Source organism: Mobula birostris, chromosome 1 (genome assembly GCF_030028105.1).
Source record: "Mobula birostris isolate sMobBir1 chromosome 1, sMobBir1.hap1, whole genome shotgun sequence".
In the NCBI taxonomy this organism is placed as follows: domain Eukaryota; kingdom Metazoa; phylum Chordata; class Chondrichthyes; order Myliobatiformes; family Myliobatidae; genus Mobula; species Mobula birostris.
This window is the reverse complement of record NC_092370.1, coordinates 203,742,321-203,768,873: the sequence shown is the minus strand read 5'-3', so window position 1 is coordinate 203,768,873 and position 26,553 is coordinate 203,742,321. Positions and strand designations below refer to the sequence as shown.

Here is a 26,553-nt window from a genome sequence, read left to right as displayed (position 1 = left end):
GCCCCGTCACCTTTCACCCCGCGTCCGCCTGACCTGGAAATGCGCCTGCGCGGTAGCTGGAGCCAGTGGACGGCCCAGGTAGTTGGGGTTGTCCGCAAGGTCTCGTCGTTACTTTGCCAATCCCACAGAGACTGAACAGTTAAGGTTCCTATTGAACGTAACAGGACAAAATCTTGGCAGTTTTCAAAACATTGAGACAGACCAGCAGGGCAGACAGTTTCCGTGGGTAGAGAAACAGTTAAGGTGCCGGATCTGTGATCCTACGTTTAAAATGTGTTGTTGGAATGTTCTTGGCGTAACCCCCTAAATCTACTTCAAAATCTTTCAAAATGTTATAATGAAAATCTGGTGGTACTGATGCACAATCATTTCTTTGTACACTAGAAAATCTAACAAGATGCTGTTTCCAAAGACGAAGCCTTTGAGCGTCGTACGGATCCTACATCCTCATATTACTAAGAGGAGTTTCTGGGAATGGCTGAATGCTGTTTTCAACAAGTAAGATGAAAATTGAATATAATTCCAGGTTGAAGTGTTGTAAGTGATGTGTATAATAAGAGGACATTTCCTTTCAATTAGGGTGGATTATGATCGTATCAAGGCCGTTGGTCCAGACAGAGCAGCATCTGAGTGGTTACTTCGATGTGGTGCCAGTGTGCGATACAAAGGTTTTGACAAGTGGCAGAAAGATTACAATCACTTACCCACTGGTCCATTAGAAAAATTCAAAATTGAAGCAATTGATGCCACCGAATCATGCATTATGTTCAAAGGATTTGATTACCTCGGTATTGTATTAGATTGTTTTCAATAATTGTTCTAAATGCTTAAGAACAGATTGTTGAAATATTGAATAAAAGAGTATTATTAACATCATTTTTATTATATGCAAAAAAAACAAAGATCAACTACTCAGTTTGGCACATAACTTTTCTCCATTATAAATTGTTTCATCATATTTATATTGCATAGTATGTGTAAACCAGTCAGGCTATAATTAAGTCGACCCTGGGAGACAGTGTTAGACTAATTTAGGGTAGTGCATATTAGCCCAATTAATAACTTGTTCACTAATCCTGTAGGGGAAGAGAAGGTTCACCATGTAACAGCCAGGATCTCCTGGTGACCACCAATTTCAATTCCACGTCTCATTCTCACACCGACATGACTCTCTGCCACTATGAGGCGAGGTGCAGATTGAAGGAGTAACAATTCATATTATGTTTTAGTAGTCTCCAACCTGATGGCATGAACAACTTCAATTTTTCCCACTTCTGGTAACCGCTCCCTCTGTTTTCCTTGTTCTCCACCCCCCGCCCTTGTTTTCCTTCACTCTGGTGGCCCTCTTACCCTTTCTCTTCCCCTCCTCTGCCCACATTTTTTATACTGTAAAACTGGTCCACCTAATTAAGTTTTGCATTTTGCAAGTATACGGAGTGAACCTGAAATCTTTCAATATCTTTATAATATCAATGATTAGTAAAAAAAAATTAAATCACTTTTTTTTTTAAAGTGGCATTCATAAGCTACCAAATAATAGGCAGTATTGAACAAATTATTTTAATTTTTTGTGGTTTATGGCACCATATGAGGACATGAGTTACTTTGCAATATTTATTTAAACTTTCACTTGCTGGATTGAAGGTTATCACATTTATTTGTTTGCAAATGCATTTGTTTCACCTGATATCTAGTTGATCACATTATGTCTGCCTTTTTCTGTTTTGGGTAAACTCAGGCCCTGCTGTGTTTCATATATTCCCATACCTGTTCCCCATATTCTGGTCTAAATTTGAACTTGTGCCCAGCTATTTCAGTTGTGTTGTTTGAATGCAAGTTAGTTGCTAATTATTGTCAAAGGTTAAAAATCAGTAATGACAATGTTTTATTCCTGGTGGAGTACTTCACTGAGCAAAGTGATTATTCACTTTCTGCCTCCTAGCGGTTCACCCCTTCAAATAAATTCTTCCTCATTTACTAGCCTATGATAAACCTCAGCCTTTTGTTTTTCTCCCCAAATGATATCTGGATGAACCTGTGTTCTGAATTGGCCTCAACTGCTTTCCAGTTCATCTGTGAAGCCCAGCTAGTACCTGACGAAGGGTCTCGGCCCAAAACGTCGACTGTACCTCTTCCTAGAGATGCTGCCTGGCCTGCTGCGTTCACCAGCAAATTTGACGTGTGTTGCTTGAATTTCCAGCAAATGCAGAATTCCTCGTGTTTACTTTATTCATCTGTGTAGCCCAGCTAGTACTCTAATCATCTGCGTAGCCCAGCTAGTACTCTATTCATCTGCGTAGCCCAGCTAGTACTCTATTCATCTGCGTAGCCCAGCTAGTACTCTAATCATCTGCGTAGCCCAGCTAGTACTCTATTCATCTGCGTAGCTCAGCTAGTACTCTATTCATCTGCGTAGCCCAGCTAGTACTCTATTCATCTGCGTAGCCCAGCTAGTACTCTATTCATCTGCGTAGCCCAGCTAGTACTCTGTTCAACTGCGTAGCCCAGCTAGTACTCTATTCATCTGCGTAGCCCAGCTAGTACTCTGTTCAACTGCGTAGCCCAGCTAGTACTCTATTCATCAGGAAGTCTAGCTAGTACTCTGTTGACCTGTGTTGAGGCTGACCATTTGCTTTCTGCTTTTCGCCATTTTTTTCTGTTTTTCTGATTTTTTTACTGATGTGATGTGACAGGCTAATGAAAAAGAGGGCACTGGTACCCTAAGAAAGGAATAGTTTAAGACTCCACAAAACGAGGGAGAACAAGAGTGTGAACAAAGCAGGAGAATAAATGAGTAATCTGAGAGGTAAACAAGCAGGGCAAGAAAGGCAAACATGGAAAAAATGCATAGAATGAGTGTTTAATGTTATTTGGCTGTAAGTGGGAGAACTTGTTTGCAAAATAATTGGCCTTTAAATTGTTCCTGCTGATACTTACGGATTTTTCTTTAATAATTTCCAAAAAAGCGTTGTTTTTACTTCAATTATTTACTTCTCACTTTGCTCAAGAGACAGTGATTATTACTTAGATCTATTATCTTCGTAAACATTTATTTACTGATCTAAAAAAAAATCATTATTTTTAGCAACACACACAAAATGCTGGAGGAACTCAGCAGGCCAGGCAGCATCTATGGAAAAAGTACAGTCACTTTCAGGCCAAAGAGTAGATTTAAAAGGTAGGGGGAGGGGAGAGAGAAAGATAGGTGATAGGGGAAACCTGGCGAGGGAGGGATAAAGTAGAGCTGGGAAGGTGATTGGTGAAAGACACAGAAGGCTATGGAAGAAAGAAATGGGGAGAGGAGCAGTAGAGGGAGGCAGTGGGCAGCCAAGGAGATAAGGTGAGAGAGGGAAAGGGGGCTTGGAGTTGGTGAGGGGTGGCGAGGGGTGGTGTCATTACTGAAAGTTTGAGAAATAGATGTTCATGCCATCAGGTTGGAGGCTACCCAAACGGAATACAAGGTGTTGTTCCTCCAACTTAAGTGTGGCCTCATCACAACAGTGGGGGAGGCCATGGATAAACTTATCAGAATGGGAATGGGAAGTCGAATTAAAATAGGTGGCCACTAGGAGATCCTGCTTTTTCTAGTGGACCGAGTGTCGGTGCAAAGCAGTCTCCCAATCTGTGTCGGGTCTCACCGATATACAGGAGGCCACAACGGGAGGACTGAACACAGTAAATGACCCCAACAGACTCACAGGTGAAGTATTGCCTCACCTGGAAGGACTGTTTGAGGCCCTGAATGGTAACAAGGGAGGAGGTGTAGGGACAGATATTCCGATAACACTTATTCTGCTAGCTATGCCTTCTACGTTCTTACACTTGCTTAATAGTTGCCAAAATTTTAGTATCTCCAAATGTTGTTTAGAGCTTTGACTATGTCAAAACCAGTATTTGGAGTTTGGCCAGCTATCCTAAGCTACTTTGAAAATAATAGAGGGCCTTCCATTTACAATAAATCCTTGTCCAAACCCTAGCTGTCCTTTCAGAATACCATCACCCTAATCCTTGTGGAGTTTAAATCGCCAGTGTTTTCAGTCTAATCCATTTCATTTGATCTGCACTTCAGCTGTCCCAGGTATTCCCCCGCTGTTTATCCATTCAATGTCACAATTCAAATGGTTCCTGCACGCTCTTTACCCCATTCTTGTCAACATAATTGTTTCCAGTCCCTCACTTTCCCAAAATTGTTTAATTCCTCGAGTTTAACACTTAACGTCCCGATTTCTCCATCCAGCCCTTAAATTTCACCTCTCCTGCATTGCTTATTTCTGCTTCTGTGCCAATATCCCTTCTTCATTTTACATCATCTTCTGAGTTACAGCACCTTTCCCGCCCTTATTGTCAGAGCCAGCATTCAGTTTTGATGTTTTTAAATGAGATAAAAAGTGATGTAAATCTGTTATTTTAAAATCTATCATTGTGATTAAAATATATTGACTGTGAAGATAGATATAAATATATATATATTTGTCAGGAAACAGGTTAATAATCTTCATATATTCTTCGTTGGTACATTTTGTTGCAGATAATCTAGAACATGTTGAAGAAATTAAGTTCCAGAGGTGTATATATATTCAGGATGAATGTCTTGAGCGACTATGCAGGATAGAAAATTTGCAAAGAAGCCTGCAACGGCTGGAAATAATTTCCTGTGGAAATGTCACAGACCGTGGAATCCTAAGTCTTTACCGTCTTGAGTAAGTATTTTGTGAAAATGCAACACTGATAAGGGGAATAGTGACACTCACCACTCTTCGCTTTCCACGGAGATCTCTCCCTTCGTGACTCGCTGATCCATTCGTCCCTCCAATTAGTCTCCCTCCTGGCACCTATCACAAGTGACAGAAATGCTACACCTGCCCATTCACCTCCTCCCTTACCTCCATTCATGACTCCAAACAATCCTCACAGTTAAGAGCACATTTCACCTGCAAATCTTTTGGGGTTGTCTATTATATCAGGTACTCCCAATGCAGCCTCCTTGAGACCTGACGTAAATTGAGGACTGCTTTGCCAACACCTCCACATCATCCTCCAAAATTGTTATTTCCTGGTGGCCAACAATTTTAATTCCTATTGCTGTTCCCGTTCCAGCATGTTGGTCCACTGCCACGATGAGGCCACTCAGGGTGGAGGGGAATTGGTAGCCTCCAACCTGATGGCATACATCTCCCCATGATGTTCCTTCTTCTTCCCTTTTTCCATGGTCTACTATCCACTCCTATTAGATTCCTTCTTCTCCAGCCCATACCTTTTTCACCCACCTGGCTTCACCTATCACTTTCTATCTAGTCCTGCTTCTACCCCCGCTCCACCTTTTTATTCTGTCATCTTCCCCCTTTCTTTCCAATCTGAAGAAGAGTCTCTGCCCAAAATGTTGATTTCCATAGATGGTGCCCAACCTGATAAGTTCCTCCGGCATTTTGTGTGTGTTGCATAGTGACATTAGAATGTATTTGGCAAACTTTTGTCGTGTTTTAGTTACAAGACAAATTAGACCAGTTCTGTAACTACATGAGAAGACATGTCCCTTGATCATTACTATTTAGTGAGCAAATCAACCAAGTACCCTTGTGGCTGTTCCCCTCAAAAACAAGTATGCTGCTTTGGATGTACTGTTGGGGGTGGGGGTGGGGGGAGGATACAACCTACCGGGGAAAGGTGCAGGGTCCGGGTCTCTGACACTGAGTCTGGCTCTGTAGCTCAGAGGGAAGGAGGGGGAAGAGGAGTGCAGTAGTGATTTGGGATTCCATTGTTAGAGGAGCAGAGAGGAGATTCTGTGGATGTGAAAGAGACACCTGGTTGGTATGTTGACTCACAGGTGCCAGAATCAGGGACCTCTCAGATCAAGTCCACAGTGTTCTAAAGGTGGGGGAGAAGGTGGTGATCAACCAGAAGTTATGGTACATATTGGTACCAACGACATAGGTAACAAAAGATCCTGAAGAGAGAATATAGGTAGTTAGGTAGAAAGGTGAAAAGTAGTGCCTGAAGGGTAGTGATCTCTGGATTGCTGCCTGTGCTATGCACGAGTTGAGGAATTATATGCAGAACTAAAAGGACTAGAACCTAACTGACTTATTGGCAGCTTGACAAGTTGTGATGTGAGAATAACATATGAATAAAGAAGTGTTTGTTCCATAAGAAGCTTCTCGGTCTACCCTTATCTGTATGTGATAATAATGTATATCAGCAGCTCCAAACAGTATTCTGGGCTCACTTGGCTGCAGATTTTTTCAAGCTCGGTGAGCAGAGATTCTGCGTTGCCAACTGAGAACGCAAGCTTGCTGATAAACAGTACGTACTTTTAAGTAAACTGTGTTTGACAGTTATTCCCTGGGTCTGAACCTAAAGTCGTCTGGTAGAGAGGCAGATTGGTAAGAATAGGATGGCTTGGCAGATGTATGCATGGCTAGGGAATTGGTGTGAGGGCAGGGTTTCAGATATGTCGATCATTGGGATCTTTTCTGGGGAAGGTATGACCTGTATGAAAAGGATGGGCTACACCTGAACTTAGTGAGGTCAATATTTTGTATTGAAAATACACGTTGGTAGCAGAGTGGGTAGGATGGCTCAGTTGGTAAAAATGAGGTCAAATCCTTTGAAAGAGGTGACATGGGATCAGAAGATGTAGAATCCTTGTGTAGAGTTAAGGCACTGCAAGGGTAAAAGACTCTGATGTGAGTTGTATGCAGGCCTCCAGACAGTAGTCAGGATGTGTACAAATTACAACAGGAGATAGGAAAGGTTTGTCAAAAGGACAATGTTACGACGATCATGGAGGATTCAATATGCAGGTAGTTTGGGAAAATCCCAGGAGAAGGAGTTTGGAGAATACCTAGAAGATAACTTTTTAGAGCACCTTGTAGTTGAGCCCTCTGGGGAAAAGGCAATTCTGGATTGGATGTTTTGATTTGATTAGGAGCTTAAGGTAAAGGAAGCCTTAGGAGGCAGTGATCATAATCTGATAGCATTCACCCTGTAGTTTAGAGGGAGAAGCTAAAATCAGATGTATCATTATTTTAGAGTACAGGGAACTACAGAGGCATGAGAAAGGACTTGGCCAAAGTTAATTGGAAGGAGACCACAGCAGGGACGATGGCGAAACAGCAATGGCTGGAGTTTTGGGAGCAATTCTGAAGGTGCATAGATACATCCCAAAGAAGTATTCTAAAGGGAGGACAAGGCAATCATAGCAGACAAGGGAAGTCGAAAACAGTATAAATGCAAAAGAGTGGATACACAATATAGCAAAAATTAGTGGGAAGCTAGAGGACTGGGAAACTTTTAAAAACTAACAGGGCAACTGAAAAAGCAATAGGAAGAGAAAAGATGAAATATGAAGGTAAGCTAGCCAATAATATAAAAGACAATACCAAAAGATTTCTCAGTTGTATAAAGGATAAAGGAGAGGCGATAACTGTTTTTAATGGAGGTCGGGTTTGAGGACGTGATTGTTTTAAGTTGTTTAAGTCTACTTGATACCTAGTTAGCCCATTGCTTTGCTTTGCTTTTTAGATTAGTTGCACGGTGGGTTTTTTTGGGGGGTTTTTTCTTCTCTTTGTTGATATGTATGGAAAATTAGTATACTATTATATTACCTTGTTATTTTATATCTAAACTGCACTGTTTGTACTAATTTTTTTTGTGTATTAATATCTCTTGTAAATTTATATCGCAATAGTGTATTAGTTTCTACATGGTTTACCTTTTGTGTACTAATTCAATAAAAAGATTTAAAAAGAATAAAGGAGAGGCGAGAGTAGATATCAGATCACTGGAAAATGACACCTGAGAGGTGGTATGGAGAAGGTGTTTGGGAAGCTGAAAGGTCTGAAGGTAAATAGGTCACCTGGACCGGATGAATTATACCCCAAGGTTCTGAAAGAGGTAGGGTGAAGAGGATGTTGAGGCATTAGTAGTGATCTTTCAAGAATCACTCCACTCTTTAAGAAGGGAGGGAGGCAAAAGGTAGGACATTATAGGCCAGTTAATCTGACTTCAGTGGTTGGGAAGATGTTAGAGTCCATTATTAAGGATGAGGTTTTGGGGTATTTGGATACACATGATAAGATAGGCCAAAGGCAGCCTGCTATCCTTAAGGGGCTATATTGCCTGACAAACCTGTTGGAATTCTATGCAGAAACAACAGGCAGGATGGACAGAGAGTCAGTGGATATTGTTTACTTGGATTTTCAGAAAGCCTTTTACAAGGTGCCATATATGAGGCTGCTAAACAAGATTAAAGTCCATGATATTACACGAGAGATATTAGCATGGATAGAAGATTGGCCAACTGGTAGGCGACAAAGAGTGGGAATAAATGGGGTCTTTTCTGATTGGCTGGTGGTGACTAGTGGTGTTCTGCAGGGTCGGTATTGGGACTGTTTCTTTTTACGTTATATATCAATGATTTGGATAACGGAATTGTTGGCTTTATGGCCAGGTTTGTGGAAGAAACTAAGATAGGTGGAGGAGAAGATAGTGTTGAGGCAGCACTAAATCTGCATAAAGACTTGGATTGATTAAGAAAATGGGCAAAGAAGTGACAAATGGAATATAGTGTAGGGAAGTGTTTGGTCATGGACTCTTATAGAAGGAATAAAGGTTCAGACCATTTTCTAAACAGGGAGAAAATTAAGAAATCAGAGGTGCAAAGCGACTTGGGGGTCCTTGTGCAGGATTCCCTGAAGGTTAACTTGCAGGTTGAGTCAGTGGTAAGGAAGGCAAATGCAATATTAGCATTCTTTTCAAGAGGACTAGAATATAAAAGCAAGGATGTAATGCTGAGGCTTTATAAGGCACTGGTCAGACCACACTTGGAATATTGTGTAGCAGTTTTGGGCCCCTTATCTAAGAAAAGATGTGCTGGCATTGGAGATGGTCCAGAGGAGGTTCATGAGAATGATTCCAGGAACTAATAGTTTATTGTATGAGGAGTGTTTGATTGCTCTGGCTCTGTATTTGCCTGAGATTAGAAGAATGACTGGGCGAATCTCATGGAAACTTATTAAATATTGAAAGGCCTACAGAGAGTGGACATGGAGAGGATGTTTCCTATATTGGGGGAGTCTAGGATGAGAGGTCATAGCTTCAGAATAGAAGGACGATCCTTTAGAACAGATGATGAGGAATTTCTTTAACCAGCTAGTGGTGGATTTGTGGAATTAACTGCTACAGACAGCTGTGGAGGCTAAGTCATTGGTAGAGATTGATAGGTTCTTGATTAGTAAGGGTGTCAAAAGTTATGGGGTGAAGGTAGGAGGATGGAGTTGAGAGGGATAATAAATCAGCCATGATTGAATAGCAGAGAAGACTCAGTGGGCCACATAACCTATTTTTCTTCCCTATATCCTATGTCTTTAACTACCAAACCAGTTCTCCTGAACTGCAATACATTCAGGCATTATAACCATTAATTGACAGAATTGTAGTAATGCTGTACTTTAATATAGTGTAGTTGCAGATATTGCTTTTTTTATAATGAGAGAGGAGCCAAATTGATACTTTGCTGCCATTACCTTTCATTTCCAGATCTCCTGTAAAATCATTGTTATTTGCTTACCATTCTTCTGTCCTCACCTTCCCCATTCTATCACGTGTTAGCAGTAGTGGTGTAGAAAGTAGTTCTCATTGAAGGAAGCAGTATGCAGTTGGTTGCATTCATTTTAACTTCAGGAAAATACAATGTCACTAAACTCCTTTACTTTGAATGCACTTTTGATTATATTTTTGAACCCTTAGTCTTGCAATATTAAAAATTACCATAACGTGCAACAATAAGAACAGAACTGAAAGTAGCCTTATTGGTCAAATGTTATAGCTGAATATTTTCAATATAAAAGTTGTACATATTTTCAGTGTTTAATTTTTGTCAGTGTATTTTGTTTTCTTTAACTGACTCATCTGAAGTTTCTTAATGTTTGTTTCTGAAATAATAGGAAAAACACTCAAGGAAAATACTCTAACAACAGGAATTCTGCAGATGCTGGAAGTTCAAGCAACACACATCAAAGTTGCTGGTGAACGCAGCAGGCCAGGCAGCATCTCTAGGAAGAGGTGCAGTCGACGTTTCAGGCCGAGACCCTTCGTCAGGACTAACTGGAGGAAGAGTGAGTAAGGGATCTACTCACTCTTCCTCCAGTTAGTCCTGACGAAGGGTCTCGGCCTGAAACGTCGACTGCATCTCTTCCTAGAGATGCTGCCTGGCCTGCTGCGTTCACCAGCAACTTTGATGTGTGTTGGTTGAAGGAAAATACTCTTATTGGATTGTATTCTGTGCTAAATTCATTATTATAGAAAACAATAGTAATCACAAGACTACATTTAAAATATTTCCTCCTGAATAAAATATGACTTGTGGATGCTGCAGAAATGATCTTTTTCTCCTATAAGTGTACAAACCCCATTTCCAGAAAAGTTGGGATATTTTCCAAAATGCAATAAAAACAAAAATCTGTGATATGATAATTCACGTGAACCTTTATTTAACTGACAAAAGTACAAAGAAAAGATTTTCGGAAGTTTTACTGACCAACTTAATTGTATTTTGTAAACATACACAAATTTAGAATTTGATGGCTGCAACACACTCAACAAAGGTTGGGACAGAGGCATGTTTACCATTGTGTTACATCACCTTTCCTTTTAGTAACACTTTTTAATCATTTTGGAACTAAGGTTGCTAATTGTAGTAGATTTGCAATTGGAAATTTTGTCCATTCTTGCTTGATATAAGACTTCAGCTGCACAACAGTCCATGGTCTCCGTTGTCTGATTCTCCTCTTCATGATGCGCCATACATTTTCAATAGGAGATAGATCTGGACTGGCAGCAGGCCAGTCAAGCACACGCACTCTGTGTCTACAAAGCCACGCTGTTGTAGCCCGTGTAGAATGTGGTCTGGCATTGTCCTGCTGAAATAAGCATGGACGTCCCGGGAAGAGACGTTGCCTTGATGGCAACATATGTCTCTCTAAAATCCTAATATACGCCTCAGAGACAATGGTACCTTCACATACATGCAACTCACCCATGCCGTGGGCACTGATGCACCCCCATACCATCACAGATGCTAGCTTTTGCACCTTTTGCTGATAACAATCTGGATGGTCGTTTTCATCTTTGGCATGGAGAACTCGACGCCCATTTTTTCCGAAAACTAGCTGAAATGTGGACTCATCTGACCACAGCAGACGGTTCCACAGTCTTTCGGTCCATCTGAGATGAATTCAGGCCCAGAGAACTCGCCGGCATTTCTGCATGGGGTTGATGTATGGCTTCCTCCTTGCGTAATACAGTTTCAAGTTGCATTTCTGGATGCAGCGACGGACTGTATTGAGTGACAATGGTTTTCCGAAGTACTCCCGAGCCCAGGTGGCTATAATTGTCACAGTAGCATGGCGGTTTCTTAGGCACTGCAGCCTGAGGGCTCGAAGATCACGCGCATTCAACAGTGGTTTCCGACCTTGCCCTTTACGCACTGAGATGTCTCTGAATTCTCTGAATCTTTTCACAATATTATGTACTGTAGATGTTGAAAGACCTAAATTCTTTGCAATCTTGCATTGAGAAATGTTCCTTTTGAACTGACTTAACAATTCTCTAACGAATTTTGGCACAAAGGGGTGAGCCACGACCCATCCTCGCTTGCAAAGACTGAGCCGTTGATGGATGCTACTTTTATACCCGGTCATGATACCTCACCTGCTACCAATTAGCCTGCTTAATGTGGAGTCTTCCAAACTGGTGTTACTTGAATATTCTGTGCACTTTTCAATCTTATTTTATCTCTGTCCTAACTTTTGTTGAGTGTGTTGCAGCCATCAAATTCTAAATTTGTGTATATTTACAAAATCCAATTAAGTTGGTCAGTAAAACTATTGAAAATCTTTTCCATAGAACCATAGAAACTACAGCACAGAAACAGGCCCTTTGGCCCTTCTTGGCTGTGCCGAACCATTTTCTGCCTAGTCCCACTGACCTGCACACGGACCATATCCCTCCATACACCTCCCATCCATGTATCTGTCCAATTTATTCTTAAATGTTAAAAAAGAACCCGCATTTACCACCTCGTCTGGCAGCTCATTCCATACTCCCACCACTCTCTGTGTGAAGAAGCCCCCCCCCCAATGTTCCCTTTAAACTTTTCCCCCCTCACCCTTAACCCATGTCCTCTGGTTTTTTTCTCCCCTTGCCTCAGTGGAAAAAGCCTGCTTGCATTCACTCTATCTATACCCATCATAATTTTATATACCTCTATCAAATCTCCCCTCATTCTTCTACGCTCCAGGGAATAAAGTCCTAACCTATTCTTTGTACTTTTGTAAGTTAAATAAAGGTTCACGTGAATTAACATATCACAGCTTCTTGTTTTTATTGCACTTTGAAAAATATCCCAACTTTTCTGGAAATGGGGTTTGTATTTTAAAATGTATTCAGTGTATAGCAAGTTTATTGTTAAGTAGTTAAAAGCAGAATGAAGTTTTGAATCAGTGAGTGCAAAGAAGGACCTTAAGACCTTAAAAGAATTCCTCAATGTGTAACATTTTGTCTGTACACTGATGACTTAATGTGGGATTTGAGGGCTCATACTCATTTGTACTTTTCTCATAGCCAAGTGTTGTGTGTTTGTTATGCATTCATTACAGAACTACATAATTACTACAAAACGTCATATTCTGTACTCAAAATACATACATACTGACTTGTATCTGGTATAATTCTGCTAAGTATGCCAAAAGCAGCTCAGCATTAGGGATAGAACTTGGCCTTATACTGCATTTGAAGTTTCTGGAACCTTCTAACTTCAGCGTGGCCTACATATTGGATGGTCTGACTTGGAGTGGGAATTTTTAAGATACTTTGTCAGGCACCAGCCTGGACTACAGTGGGTGACGTGATAAAATGTGCTTGTTCTGGACTTCAAAGATCACATGCTACAGGTAGGTCAAGATGGCTTCTTTAAGCAACTTGAAATTTTGGGATCTTTGTAGTGCAACCAGACATTAGTAGGAAGGAGTTTAAGCCTATGAATTACTGTTCAAAGGTGGTATTTTCAAGGTATGTAATGTAGCGTTTCAGCTTTCAACTATTTTGATTTGAAATACAGTAAAATGCCAATTTGTCACCTTTTTAAAATGGATGTTATAAAGTATTGTTTTTCTTGTTTTACTGCAGAACTTTAAGTTACTTGTTTTTGAGTGACCTTCCTGGCATAGAAGAAAAAGAAAGAACACTTCAGACTTTACAAAAGGCTCTACCCGCTTGCCAGCTGAAAGTGGACCTTGCATAAAACTACTTTTGAAATACTTATAATGTCAGTAATGTATGCACATAAAAAGCTTGCATATGGATACAACTTCAGAAAATATCTCAAAAATAGCTTTAGTATTATTTAAGAATGAAATTATGACAGAGCTAGTGTGTTCACAGAAGAAACAAAACCCACTAAGGTGCTTTAAATTCATCTATAAATTAAAATAAAAACTAAAATTTGGCTTAATCCACCCTATTGTCCTGAAATGAGGAAGCTAAACATCCATGAATCAAATTATAATTATACTGAAAATGCTTAAGCATTAATAATTGACATATTATTAGAAATACTCCCCTTGGTAGTCTTCACATCAAAATACCTTGGATGTGTGTACACACAGCTAGTAGGAAACTGCATTATTTTATTACTTTATTTGTAATTATGAAGTACAACATTATGAAGTAGAATGGTGTACATTTTGTTGCATTATATATAGATAACTGGATGTCTAAATTATTTCCGTAAATTTATGATTTAATATAAAATATAATAAAGAAATAAAATTAGAGCAAATTGCCATTAAATATAAAGGTATAATTGTAGTAACAGTTCAGAACCATTTTTTTCAGTGATGGTATATGGATGTTGCTGGCAAATCAAATGAATAGCTTTTTTGGTAGGTCATTTTAGAGGCTGGTTAACAGTCAACTACAAACGTGTAAATTGGTGTGACCTGGGGGCACATTCGTACCAGACTGAACAATGATCACTGATTTCCTCTTATAATAGAGTAATACAAAATTTAATATGACATGCAACATTCTTAAAGAGTGGAATTGTGCTACTTTGACCTAGAATGGTGTATATCAACAACAATTTGGTTGTTTTTAAGTGACTTTTCTGATGTTGTAGCTTTAAGGTTTAAGCCAGTACTTGTGTAAAAATCATAGTGATAACAGCTACAGTTTTTGTTTTCAACTATCTGATTTAAATCTAACATTGTATCTGAGGGTTAAAAAAACTGCTGTTGCTGTAAGTCAAATAAAAACAGAAATCACAACAGGTCAGGCAGCACTCTGTGGAGAAGGGAACAATTATTATTTTAGGCCTATGATCTCTCATAATTCTGATGAGTGATTCAGCACTTTGTCTTTTTACTACTGATACAAATAATGTTAGGATATGAGTTCCTGTGTGATTTCAGACACATTATTAACTTCAAGCTCCATCAATCTTCATGTTAAGATTTGATTAGTAAGCTCAATAACATGCAAAAATACAAAGGAAGACCCTTCTGAATTTTACATGGCAAGTACTCACATTATATATATTCGCAAATATATCAGCATGGACTAGAAGGCCCGAGATGGCCTGTTTCCGTGCTGTAATTGTTATATGGTTTATATTAATTTGTTGATTAATTGCCAAATCTACACTGAAATATTTGATGAACAACTTAATGCCTTTGAATTGAGGTAATCTTCTATACTGAAACTTTTTTAATACAACAAAATCAAAACTAAGCAATTCAAAATCAAATTAATGTGGAAGTCAAATTAAGACTGAAAACAAATTATTCTGTTTTTGTTAGGCAGACAGATTGTAAATTCAGCTGGCTTGACCTTAAAATTTTGCTCAGCAGAGAAAATTGGTCCTGTTTTTTTCCCATGAAAAAAGGTAATTATTGCTAAAAGTATGGAGGACTATCATTGGCAGTATCCTTGTTTTAACAGTCAACTTTTGTTAGGGGTGAATGTAAAGAAGCACTTCATTTTCAGAGATGTTATGACTTATGAGGTTTCTCTAGGAAGTGGAACTCTAATTATCTTTTAAGCAACAAGCTGTGCATAGTATATAGTGTTGTTTCTTTATACAAATATTGTACACATTAAAAAAAAACCTTTTACAAAGTACAGTACTTCCTGCTCATAATTCATTTCTGTTTATTATAAATATCTGCCTTTCTAAAGCCTGAACATTTTAAAAGAAAAAGGAACAAGACTATAAACTAAAATAAAAGGACATATCCCAGACTAGGTGATATGCTGTTCCAAGCCTTCACTTTACAATAGTTTGTGCATTTCCCTCAGAGCATCTTTTCAGGTAGGTTCTTGATTGGATATGTATCCCGTTTAGTCAAATGTTTGGTAGATGGTAATTATATTTCTTCTTGAAGTAATCTTTGCTTTCCATGGATGGTGAGATATTGCTGCCAGTAAGATGAGGTAAATACTGCATCTAAAAAAAAAACATTAAATACAGTAACTGGATTTAAACATGTAAAATGATCCTGTAACATTGTGATTAGGTTCTTGGGTTTATAACTGGAGGTTTGGAATAGATGATAGAGATCATAAAGTAATAGAAGAAATAGACCCTTTGTCCCAATGAGTCTGTTCCAACCCTCAAACACTGTTGAAACAAATCTCTCAAAAGTCCCATTTTATTCTGCTCACATTTCATTAACTCACCATAGATTCTATGCTTTCCACCACCCACATGCACAATTTATAGTGATCAGTGCATATCTTTGGAAGCTGGAGCACCAGGAACATAGTCCATGCAGTGACAAGGAGAATTTGCAAACTCCACACTGTTAGCATCAGAGGTCAGAGCTGAACCCAAGTTGATGGAGGCTTGAGGCAGCCACTACCCTAGCTATGCTATCCTACAGTATGATCCAAGGAATGAATTCAAATTCCTGCAGATGGGGACTGAAAATTTGAATAGTTAAATAAATATGGAATAAAAAAATAAAATTAGTCATGGTGACCATTACAGCAATAGGAACATAGAAAACTTACAGCACAATACAGGCCCCTCGGCCCACAAAGCTGTGCCAAACATGTCCTTAAAAACATTAAAACTGGCATCATGGCAGTCCTCCAGGTTAGAGAATTCCAAAGATTTACTATCCTCTGAGTGAAGATGTTTGTTCTCATCTCAGCCCTGAAATGTTGGGCCCTTAATCATAAGACTGTGCTCCCTTCTGCACACTCCAGCCATAGAAACCATTATCCCTTTACCTATTCTGCCAAGGCCATAACAATTATACACATAAAAGTTGCTGGTGAATACAGCAGGCCAGGCAGCATCTCTAGGAAAGAGGTACAGTCGGTGTTTCGGGCCAAGACCCTTCGTCAGGACTAACTGAAAGAAGAGCTAGTAAGAGATTTGAAAGTGGGAGGGGGGAGGGGGAGATCCAAAATGATAGAAGACAGGAGGGGGAGGAATGGAGCCAAGAGCTGGACAGTTGATTGGCAAAAGGGATATGAGAGGATCATGGGACAGGAGGCCTAGGGAGAAAGAAAAGGGTGGGGGGGGGAGCCAAGAGGATGGGCAAGAGGTATAGTGAGAGGGACAGAGAAAGAAAAAGAATGTATGTATATCCTCTGGGCTTTCCCCCCTCCACCTTTTCTTTCTCCCTAGGCCTCCTGTCCCATGATCCTCTCATATCCCTTTTGCCAATCACCTGTCCAGCTCTTGGCTCCATCCCTCCCCCTCCTGTCTTCTATCACTTCGGATCTCCCCCTCCCACTTTCAAATTTCCTACTAGCTCTTCCTTCAGTTAGTCCTGACAAAAGGTCTCGGCCCAAAACATCGACTGTGCCTTTTCCTAGAGATGCTGCCTGGCCTGCTGCATTCTCCAGCAACTTTTATGTGTGTTGCTTGAAATTCCAGCATCTGCAGATTTCCTCGTGTTTCCATAACAATTATGTATGTCTACTCTTGTTCCTCTAAATACGGTATTGGCTCAGTTTGCTTAAACTCTCTTCATATGACAAATCCCCAGCTTCCAAGAATCAGTCTAGTGAATACTTGTTGTGTTCCTTTCAACACATTAAGATCAGACTTGTGTACAATAGCATGGAACCTTACAGTTGCCTTACATAATTGGAACAAGTTGTCACTTCTCATTCTCTAATCTTCATGTAGTAAGGGTCAACACACAACTCTCCTTCCTAATTGCCTGTGTAGCTGCAACTAGTGATTCATGTGCAGACGTACCCAAGTCTCTGAATTCCACTACCTTTCATGCCATTTAAAAAATACCACTTTAAATCCTTTACATGCGAACGTACAAATTAAGAGCAGGAGGAGGACTCTTGGCCACACAAATCTACTCCATTCAGATCTTGGCCAATCTGACTGTCATCTCAATTCTCCATAATCTTTTATCTCCATGTTTTTTAAGTATCCATCTTAGTCATATAAGTATTCAAAGACTCTGATTGCATTGCCCTTTAAGGAAGAGAATTCCAAAGAACTATGGCCTTTTGAGTTAATTTTTTAAAAAATCACCTCCTCTCCAGCTTAAATTGACAAAATCCTTATTTTTAAACAGTGAGACCAAGCTGCAGGTTCTACTATAAGAGGACAACATCCTCTCCATGTCCACCCTATTAAGACTTATCCACCCTATCAATTGTGTATGTTTCAGTCGTCACCTATCACTCTTTGAAACTCCAGTGAATACAAGTTGACTCTGCAACTTTCTTGGCCAGACAACTGCCCATTCTAGGTATTAGCCTGGCTGGCCTGATCTGAACTGCTTCCAAAGTATTTATCTTTTTTAAATAAGCAGACCAATACTAGACATATTATTTCAGACATTATCTCATCAATGCCCTATATGATACTGATGCAAGTACGTTTTTCATTATATCTGTGCATACATGTACTCGTGCATATGACAATAAACTTGACTTTGATTGTGACTGAGGCAAAACCTCCCTACTTTTGTATTTAATCCCCTTAATAACAAATATTCATATCCTGTCACTTTTCCTAATTATTTGCTAAACTTGCATTCTAGAATTTTGTGTATCATCCATATTCCTCTGCAATACAGAGTTCTGCACTCTCAGTGAGGAAATCTGTCTATTATTAAGGACCCCCATCACCCAGGACATGCCCTCTTCTCATTGTTACTGTCAGGAAGGAGGTACAGAAGCCTGAAGGCACTCACTGAACAATTCAGGAACAGCTTCTTCTCCTCTGCCATCTGATGACTAAATGGACATTGAACCCACGAACACTACCTCACTTATTTCTGTGTTTGCATTATTTTTAATTTAACTATATATATTTACTGTAGTTCATTTACTTATCTTTTCTATATTATCATGTATTGCAGTGTACTCCTGCAGCTAAGTTAACAAATTTCACAACATATGCCAGTGATATTAAACGATTCTGATTAAATGCAACCCTCGGTAGTAGCAATGGCTCATAACAACTCTCATTAATGGTGCAGTGATCCACTCTGTTCATGGGTCATTAGACAGGGACAATAAATAGCAGCAATGGCCTGTGAAAGTATATAAAAAAGGTAACAAAATATTCCCAGCAAACTTGTCAAATATATTTACCTCCTTTCATTTAGTAGTATGAACAGACTAGAATGTGAAAACAACTGTTGATAAATAGAGAAGCAGAAGTCCAGTGAAGCCTATCCTATCATTCAATATGATCCTGGCCGATCGTATACAATGACTCCATATTGCTTCTCTCTCCCTGTACACCTTGATGCTTTTAGTTCTGGAAACCATTTATTTCCACCTCAAATATATTCAACAACTATGCCTCCACAGCTTTCTGTGGTAAAGAATTCTGCCACCTCATTTAAATCTTAATTCTCTAAACTCGTACCTAAGACGGTGACTCAAGTTCTCTTTTCCCCAAATCTCCCCCACCCCCCCGCAACCAGCCACTGAAAATATCCTCCCTGTGGGTCAGACCTGTCAGAAATTTGTATATTTTAATGAGATCCTCTAAGCTCTAGAGAGTGCAGGCATGATATTTCTGCCATTCCCTAAAAGATCAGGTGATTTCTTCATCGTAGGTTATCCATGGTAAATATATCCTTTCTTAGTCAGGAGACCGAAACTGCACACAGATCTCCAAGTGAGGTCTCATCAAAGCTGTGCTTAATTGTAGGCAGACATCTTTGTCTCTGTATGGTACGTTAGCATAGTGATTAGCATGACACTATTACAGCTTGGGGCTTTGGAGTTCAGATTTCAATTCCAACACCGCATGTAAGAAGTTTGTATGTGCATGGGTTTCTTCCCACAGTCCAAGGATTACTGGTTAGTAGGTTAATTGGTCATTGTAATTGTCTCGTGATTAGGCTCGGTTTGAGTAGGTGGGTTGCTGGCTAGTGTGGCTCATTTGGCCTGCAAGGCCTGTTCCACGCTGTATCTCTAAATAAATTAATTAATTAATAGATAGATAAATGGGATGAAAACCTCTTGTACCAAAGGCTGATTATACCATTCGCCTTTTGGTTTGCTTTCAATGAGCGGCTACCCAGGTCCCTTTGTAATCCTGTATTTCCCAGTCTATTACCAGTTACATAATGCAATGCATTTCTGTTCCCCCCCCCCCCAAAGTGAATAATTTCATGTTATACTACATCTGCCACATCTTTTGCCTACACATTCATCTTGCCTAAGTTGCCTTACAGTCTCTTTGTTGGGTCCTCACAACTCAGTTCCCCTTAGCTTGGTATCACTGCAAATTTGGGCATATTACATTCAGTCCCTTCACCCAAGTATATTGTGAATGGCTGCAGCCCAAGCACTGATATCTAGGCCACCCTGAAAAAGACCAATTTATTCCTCTTGTTTCCTGCCTGTCATCTAATCACATCCCTATTACTAATATTAGGCTAACCTCCCGATCATTCCTGTTTTCTCTCGCCTTCCCTTTTTAAATAGCATGATTATATTTGCCACCCATAGTTATAATCTATAGAAGACAACTACCAATACCTGCATTATTTCCATGGCTAACTCTTTTAATTCTGTGGGATGCAGATTATCAGGCCCTGAGCATTTATGTGTTACTTTTACTTAGTTAAAGCTGATCCCTGAATATTCAGTTCAATTGAAAAATTTTTCTGACTGCTTATCACATTTTACGCTTAATGGTTTACAAGAAAGAGTTACAACTGATGTCTCGCTTTCTCCTCCCAAGCCTCAAAAAGAACTGCAGATACTTCAGGAGGTTCCAGAAAGAAACAAGGATAGAGGCATGTAATTCCATGAAATCTTGGTATAAATGAGATTTGCTTCATGTTAAAAATCAAAAACATGATCAGTAAACACCATACACATGGGGTGTGCATTATTTCTTAATTGGCAGGCAAAATTTCTTAGCATTTATAATATTTATGCAAGCAACAAGTCTTAATTTATTTTACATAACAGTCTTCTGTATCAATTTAACTTCTTAAAAATTGAGTCAAAATCATGGAATCACACAACACAGATAACAGGCCCTTCAGCCCACTGGTCCTGTGCTGACCTTCATGCACCCATTTATATGCATTTTAAACTAATTCCTTTTATTTCTCCCCATATTCCCATTAGCATCCCTCAGAGCCTACCACCCAATTACATACTAGCAGCCAAGTAACCTATCAACCTACAAATCCGTGGGATGTGGGAGGAAGTCACAAGGTTCACACAGTAGGCTTATTCAGAAAGTCAGAAGGCATGGGATCGAGGGAAGTTTGGCCAGGTAGATTCAGAATTGGCTTGCCTGCAGAAGGCAGAGGGTTGTGGTGGAGGGAGTACATTCAGATTAGAGGGTTGTGACTAGTGGTGTCTCACAAGGATCTGTTCTGGGACCTCTACTTTTCGTGATTTTTATTAACGACCTGGATGTGGGGGTAGAAGGGTGGGTTGGCAAGTTTGCAGATGACACAAAGGTTGGTGGTGTTGTAGATAGTGTAGAGGATTGTCAAAGATTGCAGAGAGACATTGATAGGATGCAGAGGTGGGCTGAGAAGTGGCAGATGGAGTTCAACCCGGAGAAGTGTGAGGTGGTACACTTTGGAAGGACAAACTCCAAGGCAGAGTACAAAGTAAATGGCAGGATACTTGGTAGCATGGAGGAGCAGAGGGATCTGGGGGTACATGTCCACAGATCACTGAAAGTTGCCTGACAGGCAGATAGGGTAGTTAAGAAAGCTTATGGGGTGTTAGCCTTCATAAGTCGAGGGATAGAGTTTAAGAGTCGTGATATAATGATGCAGCTCTATAAAACTCTGGTTAGGCCACACTTGGAGTACTGTGTTCAGTTCTGGTCACCTCACTATAGGAAGGATGTGGAAGCATTGGAAAGGGTACAGAGGAGATTTACCAGGATGCTGCCTGGTTTACAGAGTATGGATTATAATCAGAGATTAAGGGAGCTAGGTCTTTACTCTTTGGAGAGAAGGAGGGTGAGAGGAGACATGATAGAGGTATACAAGATATTAAGAGGAATAGATAGAGTGGGCAGCCAGCGCCTCTTCCCCAGGGCACCACTGCTCAATATAAGAGGACATGGGTTTAAGGTAAGGGGTGGGAAGTTCAAGGGGGATATTAGAGGAAGGTTTTTCACTCAGAGAGTGGTTGGTGCGTGGAATGCACTGCCTGAGTCAGTGGTGGAGGCAGATACACTAGTGAAATTTAAGAGACTACTAGACAGGTATATGGAGGAATTTAAGGTGGGGGGTTATATGGGAGGCAGGGTTTAAGGGTCGGCACAACATTGTGGGCCGAAGGGCCCTGTACTGTGCTGTACTATTCCATGTTCTAAGTCAGGGCACTTGGAGGATACCTGGATGATCACAATGAGAATGTGCAAACTCGACACAGACAACATCTGAAGTCGGGATTGATTGTGGATCATTGGAACTGTTAGTCTATTGCTCTCTAAAAATAAACTGCAACATTTTAATATAACTCTCTCCTCAAATCCTTTCCATGGAGAAGCTAACGTTAAAAAATCCCAAAATGTAACCATATTATAGAAACAAATTACACAGTTGGAAATAATTAGTAAATTTTGCTTCTGAATCAGCTTTAAAACCACTAGCAGACCCCTGCCAAATTGTTTCTAAGAAATGTTATTAAATCACATATTGGCTAGAAGCACGTCAAGTTTCCTCAATTTCTAAATTCCTTTCTCCCTTCCTTTCCCCATGATTTTGTCTCTCTTCCAAACCTTGCTATGGTTTTATATCTCTACCAATTTTATTCCTTCTTTGATTCTGAACAGCCTGTCCTATACAAAACCCTCAGCTTCACCTCAATTAATTCAAAGCTTGGCAATGACGATGAAATCATTCTCTACCACCTTGCCTCGAGGCCCATTTCCAAGGCCAGGAGTATTCATCCCAGGCTGTGGACCTTTCCTTCTGTCTTTAGAATTCCTAATTGACCTATTGATAGTTCTTTATTTTTAAATCTGTAAATCTTATTAGTTAAGATCCTCAATGTAAAATCCCAGTTGTCTTGTTCTAGCTGCATCATCAGCAGTAATCAATCTAACCCACAGAGGACAGCTACTGCTCCAGCACAGTATCCAGGCTGCAGTTCTGAGGAAGGTCTGTGGGTTAGACAGATGACTGATGATGATGCAGCTAGAACAAGACAACTGAGTAAACCTGTCCTTTGCACAAATACTAAAGTTATATTCAGATATCATTACTTGAAGATGTTGGTAGAATATTGCTATGCATAAAATGGCTACCAGATTGGCCTATATAAGGTACATCACTTAAAAGCAATTGAGTGAATAGTTGATTAGAATCTGAATGACAGTGTGTTGCCTACAAGCAGGATTTAATTGGTTCTGATTCCAACAATCTCACTTACTACTGGTATATTTCTGTTTGGTTGTCTCACACGTCTTTTGAGAGGTTTTTGTTTGATCATTTCCTTTTCCTTTCTAGGGTTGTTGAAGTAAGGGAGATCCAGCAACTGCTCACAGTTTAGACGATCGTCAGGGTCCATTTGCAAACAGCCCTGTGTTAAAAGTAATACTGTTTCAAATTTTCTTTGTAAACAGATAATTTTATAGACACTTTTATTTTTCCCTCCCCTAATGTTTGCCTTCCTTTATTTACCATCTCGTTTCCATCAGGAAGGAATGGCCCCTCCCTTTAGACACCTCCATTGCATGTGGTTTTAATTGATACAGAGACAAAGGATAAAAACTCCTTACCTAGTGCCATAAGACTGATAAACTTACTGATGAGATCAGGTTGAAAATACATGGTATACTTAAGGCAGGTGTTCAGAACTTTATAAATAAAAGTAAGAAACCAACAATTTAAAATTTAACAGTGGCAATAATGTTGTTTTCAGCCAATGGGAGACTGGAATTACCTGGGCTAAAATATGGCCTTTATTAGGTCAGTTTTGAACATTGTACTATCTCCCCCTCACCCCCACCACCACCACTCCTGTTATATCTGGAGGAAAATATGTATATTTAACATTCCAAAAATATGTACATCTGTCAGTTAGATCCAAGTGAAATAACAGAATTAGGAAATAAAGAAATTTGGTCCACGAAGTATTAGCATATTGAAGAATTTCTTTATAGCCACAAATATTTAATGAAATTACTCCCAAAATTGGTATCTGAAATGTATTGTTAGTTTCTACATGTTTTTGTAATACTAAAAAGATGACTCATCTTAAACATAAATTTTAGTAGTCAATCACATCCCCTCACTGCTTGAAGTGACCTTTAATGATTGTCCAGTGAAAGGGGATTTTACGTCCATTCTGTATACCCTTTACTAATAAATCTACAAACTAAATGATAATAGGGTGCCTCCTTAACACACTATATGTAAACAAAGTTTATCCCAAACTCTTTACTGGATTTATTGTAGTATGTTACATTTATAGTCTACAGTTGTGAATTTCTTGTCTTATTTTTTGCCCTCCAAACTTTCATCAGATAATTCCTCATCTCTTTTCTACAAAAAAGAGTCCCAGGTTAATTAGTCTTTCCTAATAAAGTTTATCTTCTCAGTTCTCATATCATACAAATGAATCTTTTTTGTACTTTCTCCAACATTTAAAAAGAATATATGCAGAGCAGAAACGTGCTCAGCTTTCCGGATGTGGCAGAATCAAGTTTCAGCACATGTTTACATAGTTTCAAAGTTCAAAGTAAATTTATTATCAAAGCACGTATATGTCACCATATCCTACATTAATATTCATTTTCTTGCAGGCATTCACAGAGGAACAAAGAAATACAATAGCTTCAATGAAAAACTACATACAAAGACTGACTTTTCAGTACTGCTTTTCAGTACTGTCTCTCTATGAATAAAAAAAACAGGACATTTTTTTTAACAGGTCCTATAAACTGCCATCACTTTACACAAATAACTCATTGTTCCTGAATCACATTCAGATTCCCATTATTCTTAATACTTAATATAAAGAATTGTGTACAGGTTTGTCTTCTGTATCTAACCACTTTATAATAAAATCAGAGACACCTTTTTTTAGGGTATATACTGAGACAAAGTAATTCTTCAATTTTCTGACATTTAATTGACATTATTCAAGTTTATCTTGTGTCTCTTTTAGCATCACTATCTCTGTTCTGTCTTTAATTTAAAGCTCTGTAGAATAGTTTTCTACTTTGTACTCTATAATGGGTCTTATTGATTTCTGTATTATTTTCTAATAATTTCTCGTTCTTTTTTGTTGTTAACTGCTTTATCATCCACTGTATACCTTTTTCTACAGTTCATTTGTTCCTTATTTCTTTCTTTCTCTGATTGCTGTTTAAATATTTTGCACTTTTCTCCTTATCTGTCAAAAATTTGCCATTCCTAATTCCTTTTACAGCCACTTAATTTGAACTTTGACCCTATTATTTTGGTCTTGCTTTACTTGAATCTTTCTGAATCTTTACTTTAATCCAGCTGGCTGCGAGTGAGTAGACTCGGCTCAATGAAGGAGGAGTGTTGGTTGGCGCACTGGCTGTGAATGGTGTGGGGATGTCGGGAAATACTGTAGGTTCAGGTAGGGGGAGGATCTGAAAAAGGAACCGGGAATGGAGGGTTCAGGTGAGTGCAGGTTGGCAGGAGGAGGTTGGAATGAAGTTGAATCTAGATCTGGAAAACAGAAAGAGAAACAATATGACTGTTACCAAAATAGAGAAGGTTGAGTTATTGACATGGTCATTTGCTGCAATTCATGATCAAGATAATGTAAGTGAAGAGGCTAAACAATGCAGGGACAAGGCTCTAAGTGAACAGTCCGATGTGTTGGAAGCCAGCTGCAGCAATGATAGAATTAGTGATGTAGAGTTTTCTTTGTGTGAATTTAAGAAAGCTAATAATATTACAGGTCAGACGGATATAGGAAAGGATGATCTATGTTATTGTATGTTTAAACATATGGCTGACAACTCTCTTCAGGTAATATTAAAACTTTTGAATCATATTTAGAGTTTAGGCCATCTTCCCTCCTCATGGAAAGTGGCAGTTGCAGTAGCAGTGCCTATTCTAAGACCTGGGAAACCCCCGTTGGATCCTTCTAGTTATAGACCAATATCAATAACGTCCCACTTGTGTAAACTTATGGAACCTATGGTAATAGAGTAGTTGAATTATATTTTGGGAAAAAAAGAGGTGATATAGCATTTTATCAGAGCAGAAGTTAGGAAGGTAGAGTAACAATAGAATCAGTTTTATGTTTGAAAATGATATGAGGAAAGCACAGGCAAATAAAGAAGTTGTAATAGCAGTATTTTTTGATATCGAAAAAGGATATAATACGTTATGCAAGGAAGATCATTGGATTAAATTTTGGAAATTTGGAGTGAAAGGAAGGCTATATAATTTTTCTGAGTTTTTTTACTTGGACAGTCTATACAGATAAGATGGTGCTTCATGGATCAGAGGTAGGAATTTCAAGTTAACTGTATATAGGATGCAATTAGTGATTAATAGGGTTGAACAGTGAGCAAATAGATGGAGTTTTAAGATTTCAATAGACCTGTGCTTGATTTGGAAATTATATGGTCAAACTCTTGAAGAAGTGTCAGTGGTAAAATTTCTTGGCATGTGGCTAGATAATAAGCTGACATGGAAGCACCATATCATTCAACTAATTGATATATGTAAATGAGCATTAAGTATCTTTGGGTGTCTATGTGTGAATCCTTGGGGTGCTACACGAAAATCTCTGTCGACCATTTATATTTATTTAGTTAGGTCTGTACTTGATTATGGCTCTGGGGTAATGGATCAGCTTCATCTTCAAAATTAAAATGTTTGGATGTGATACAAGGACAGGCTTTAAGGCTGTGTTGTGGTGCAGTAAGGCTGTCTCCTGTTTCAGCTTTACTGGTTGAAAAAGGACAATTACCCTTACAATTGCGGAGGTTGAAGTTCATGTTAACATACTAGATTAATTTGGGGGGAGGGGTCACCCCGTTTAAAGTGTGTTGGAAGACTGTTGGGAACATTCACA

The 26,553-nt window shown here is 39.2% G+C and overlaps 2 protein-coding genes across 5 annotated transcripts in view; one reads left to right on the top strand and one right to left on the bottom strand.

Moving 5' to 3' along the window:
- Positions 1-30: 30 nt before the first annotated feature.
- On the top strand, positions 31-15,174 carry dmac2l (distal membrane arm assembly component 2 like). Of its 3 annotated transcripts, none has more exons than XM_072269352.1 (5): positions 31-78; positions 385-498; positions 580-788; positions 4,529-4,700; positions 13,186-15,174. In XM_072269352.1, the coding sequence occupies exons 2-5, from the start codon at positions 398-400 to the stop codon at positions 13,298-13,300; spliced, it is 597 nt and encodes a 198-aa protein (XP_072125453.1). In that variant the 5' UTR covers positions 31-78; positions 385-397; the 3' UTR covers positions 13,301-15,174. The 3 variants fall into 3 exon arrangements, with proteins under 3 accessions (XP_072125453.1, XP_072125445.1, XP_072125435.1); XM_072269344.1 differs by having other exon boundaries at positions 53-138; XM_072269334.1 differs by having other exon boundaries at positions 58-243.
- Positions 14,864-26,553, bottom strand: part of cdkl1 (cyclin dependent kinase like 1 (CDC2 related kinase)) — a 64,078-nt gene continuing 52,388 nt past the window's right edge. For both annotated transcript variants that reach the window (XM_072269318.1, XM_072269326.1), the window contains exons 8-9: positions 22,918-23,067; positions 14,864-15,502 (exon numbers count right to left, since the gene is read on the bottom strand). In XM_072269318.1, coding sequence (XP_072125419.1) covers positions 15,401-15,502; positions 22,918-23,067 — 252 coding nt within the window. In that variant the 3' untranslated portion in view covers positions 14,864-15,400. The remainder of the gene's footprint in view (positions 15,503-22,917; positions 23,068-26,553) is intronic.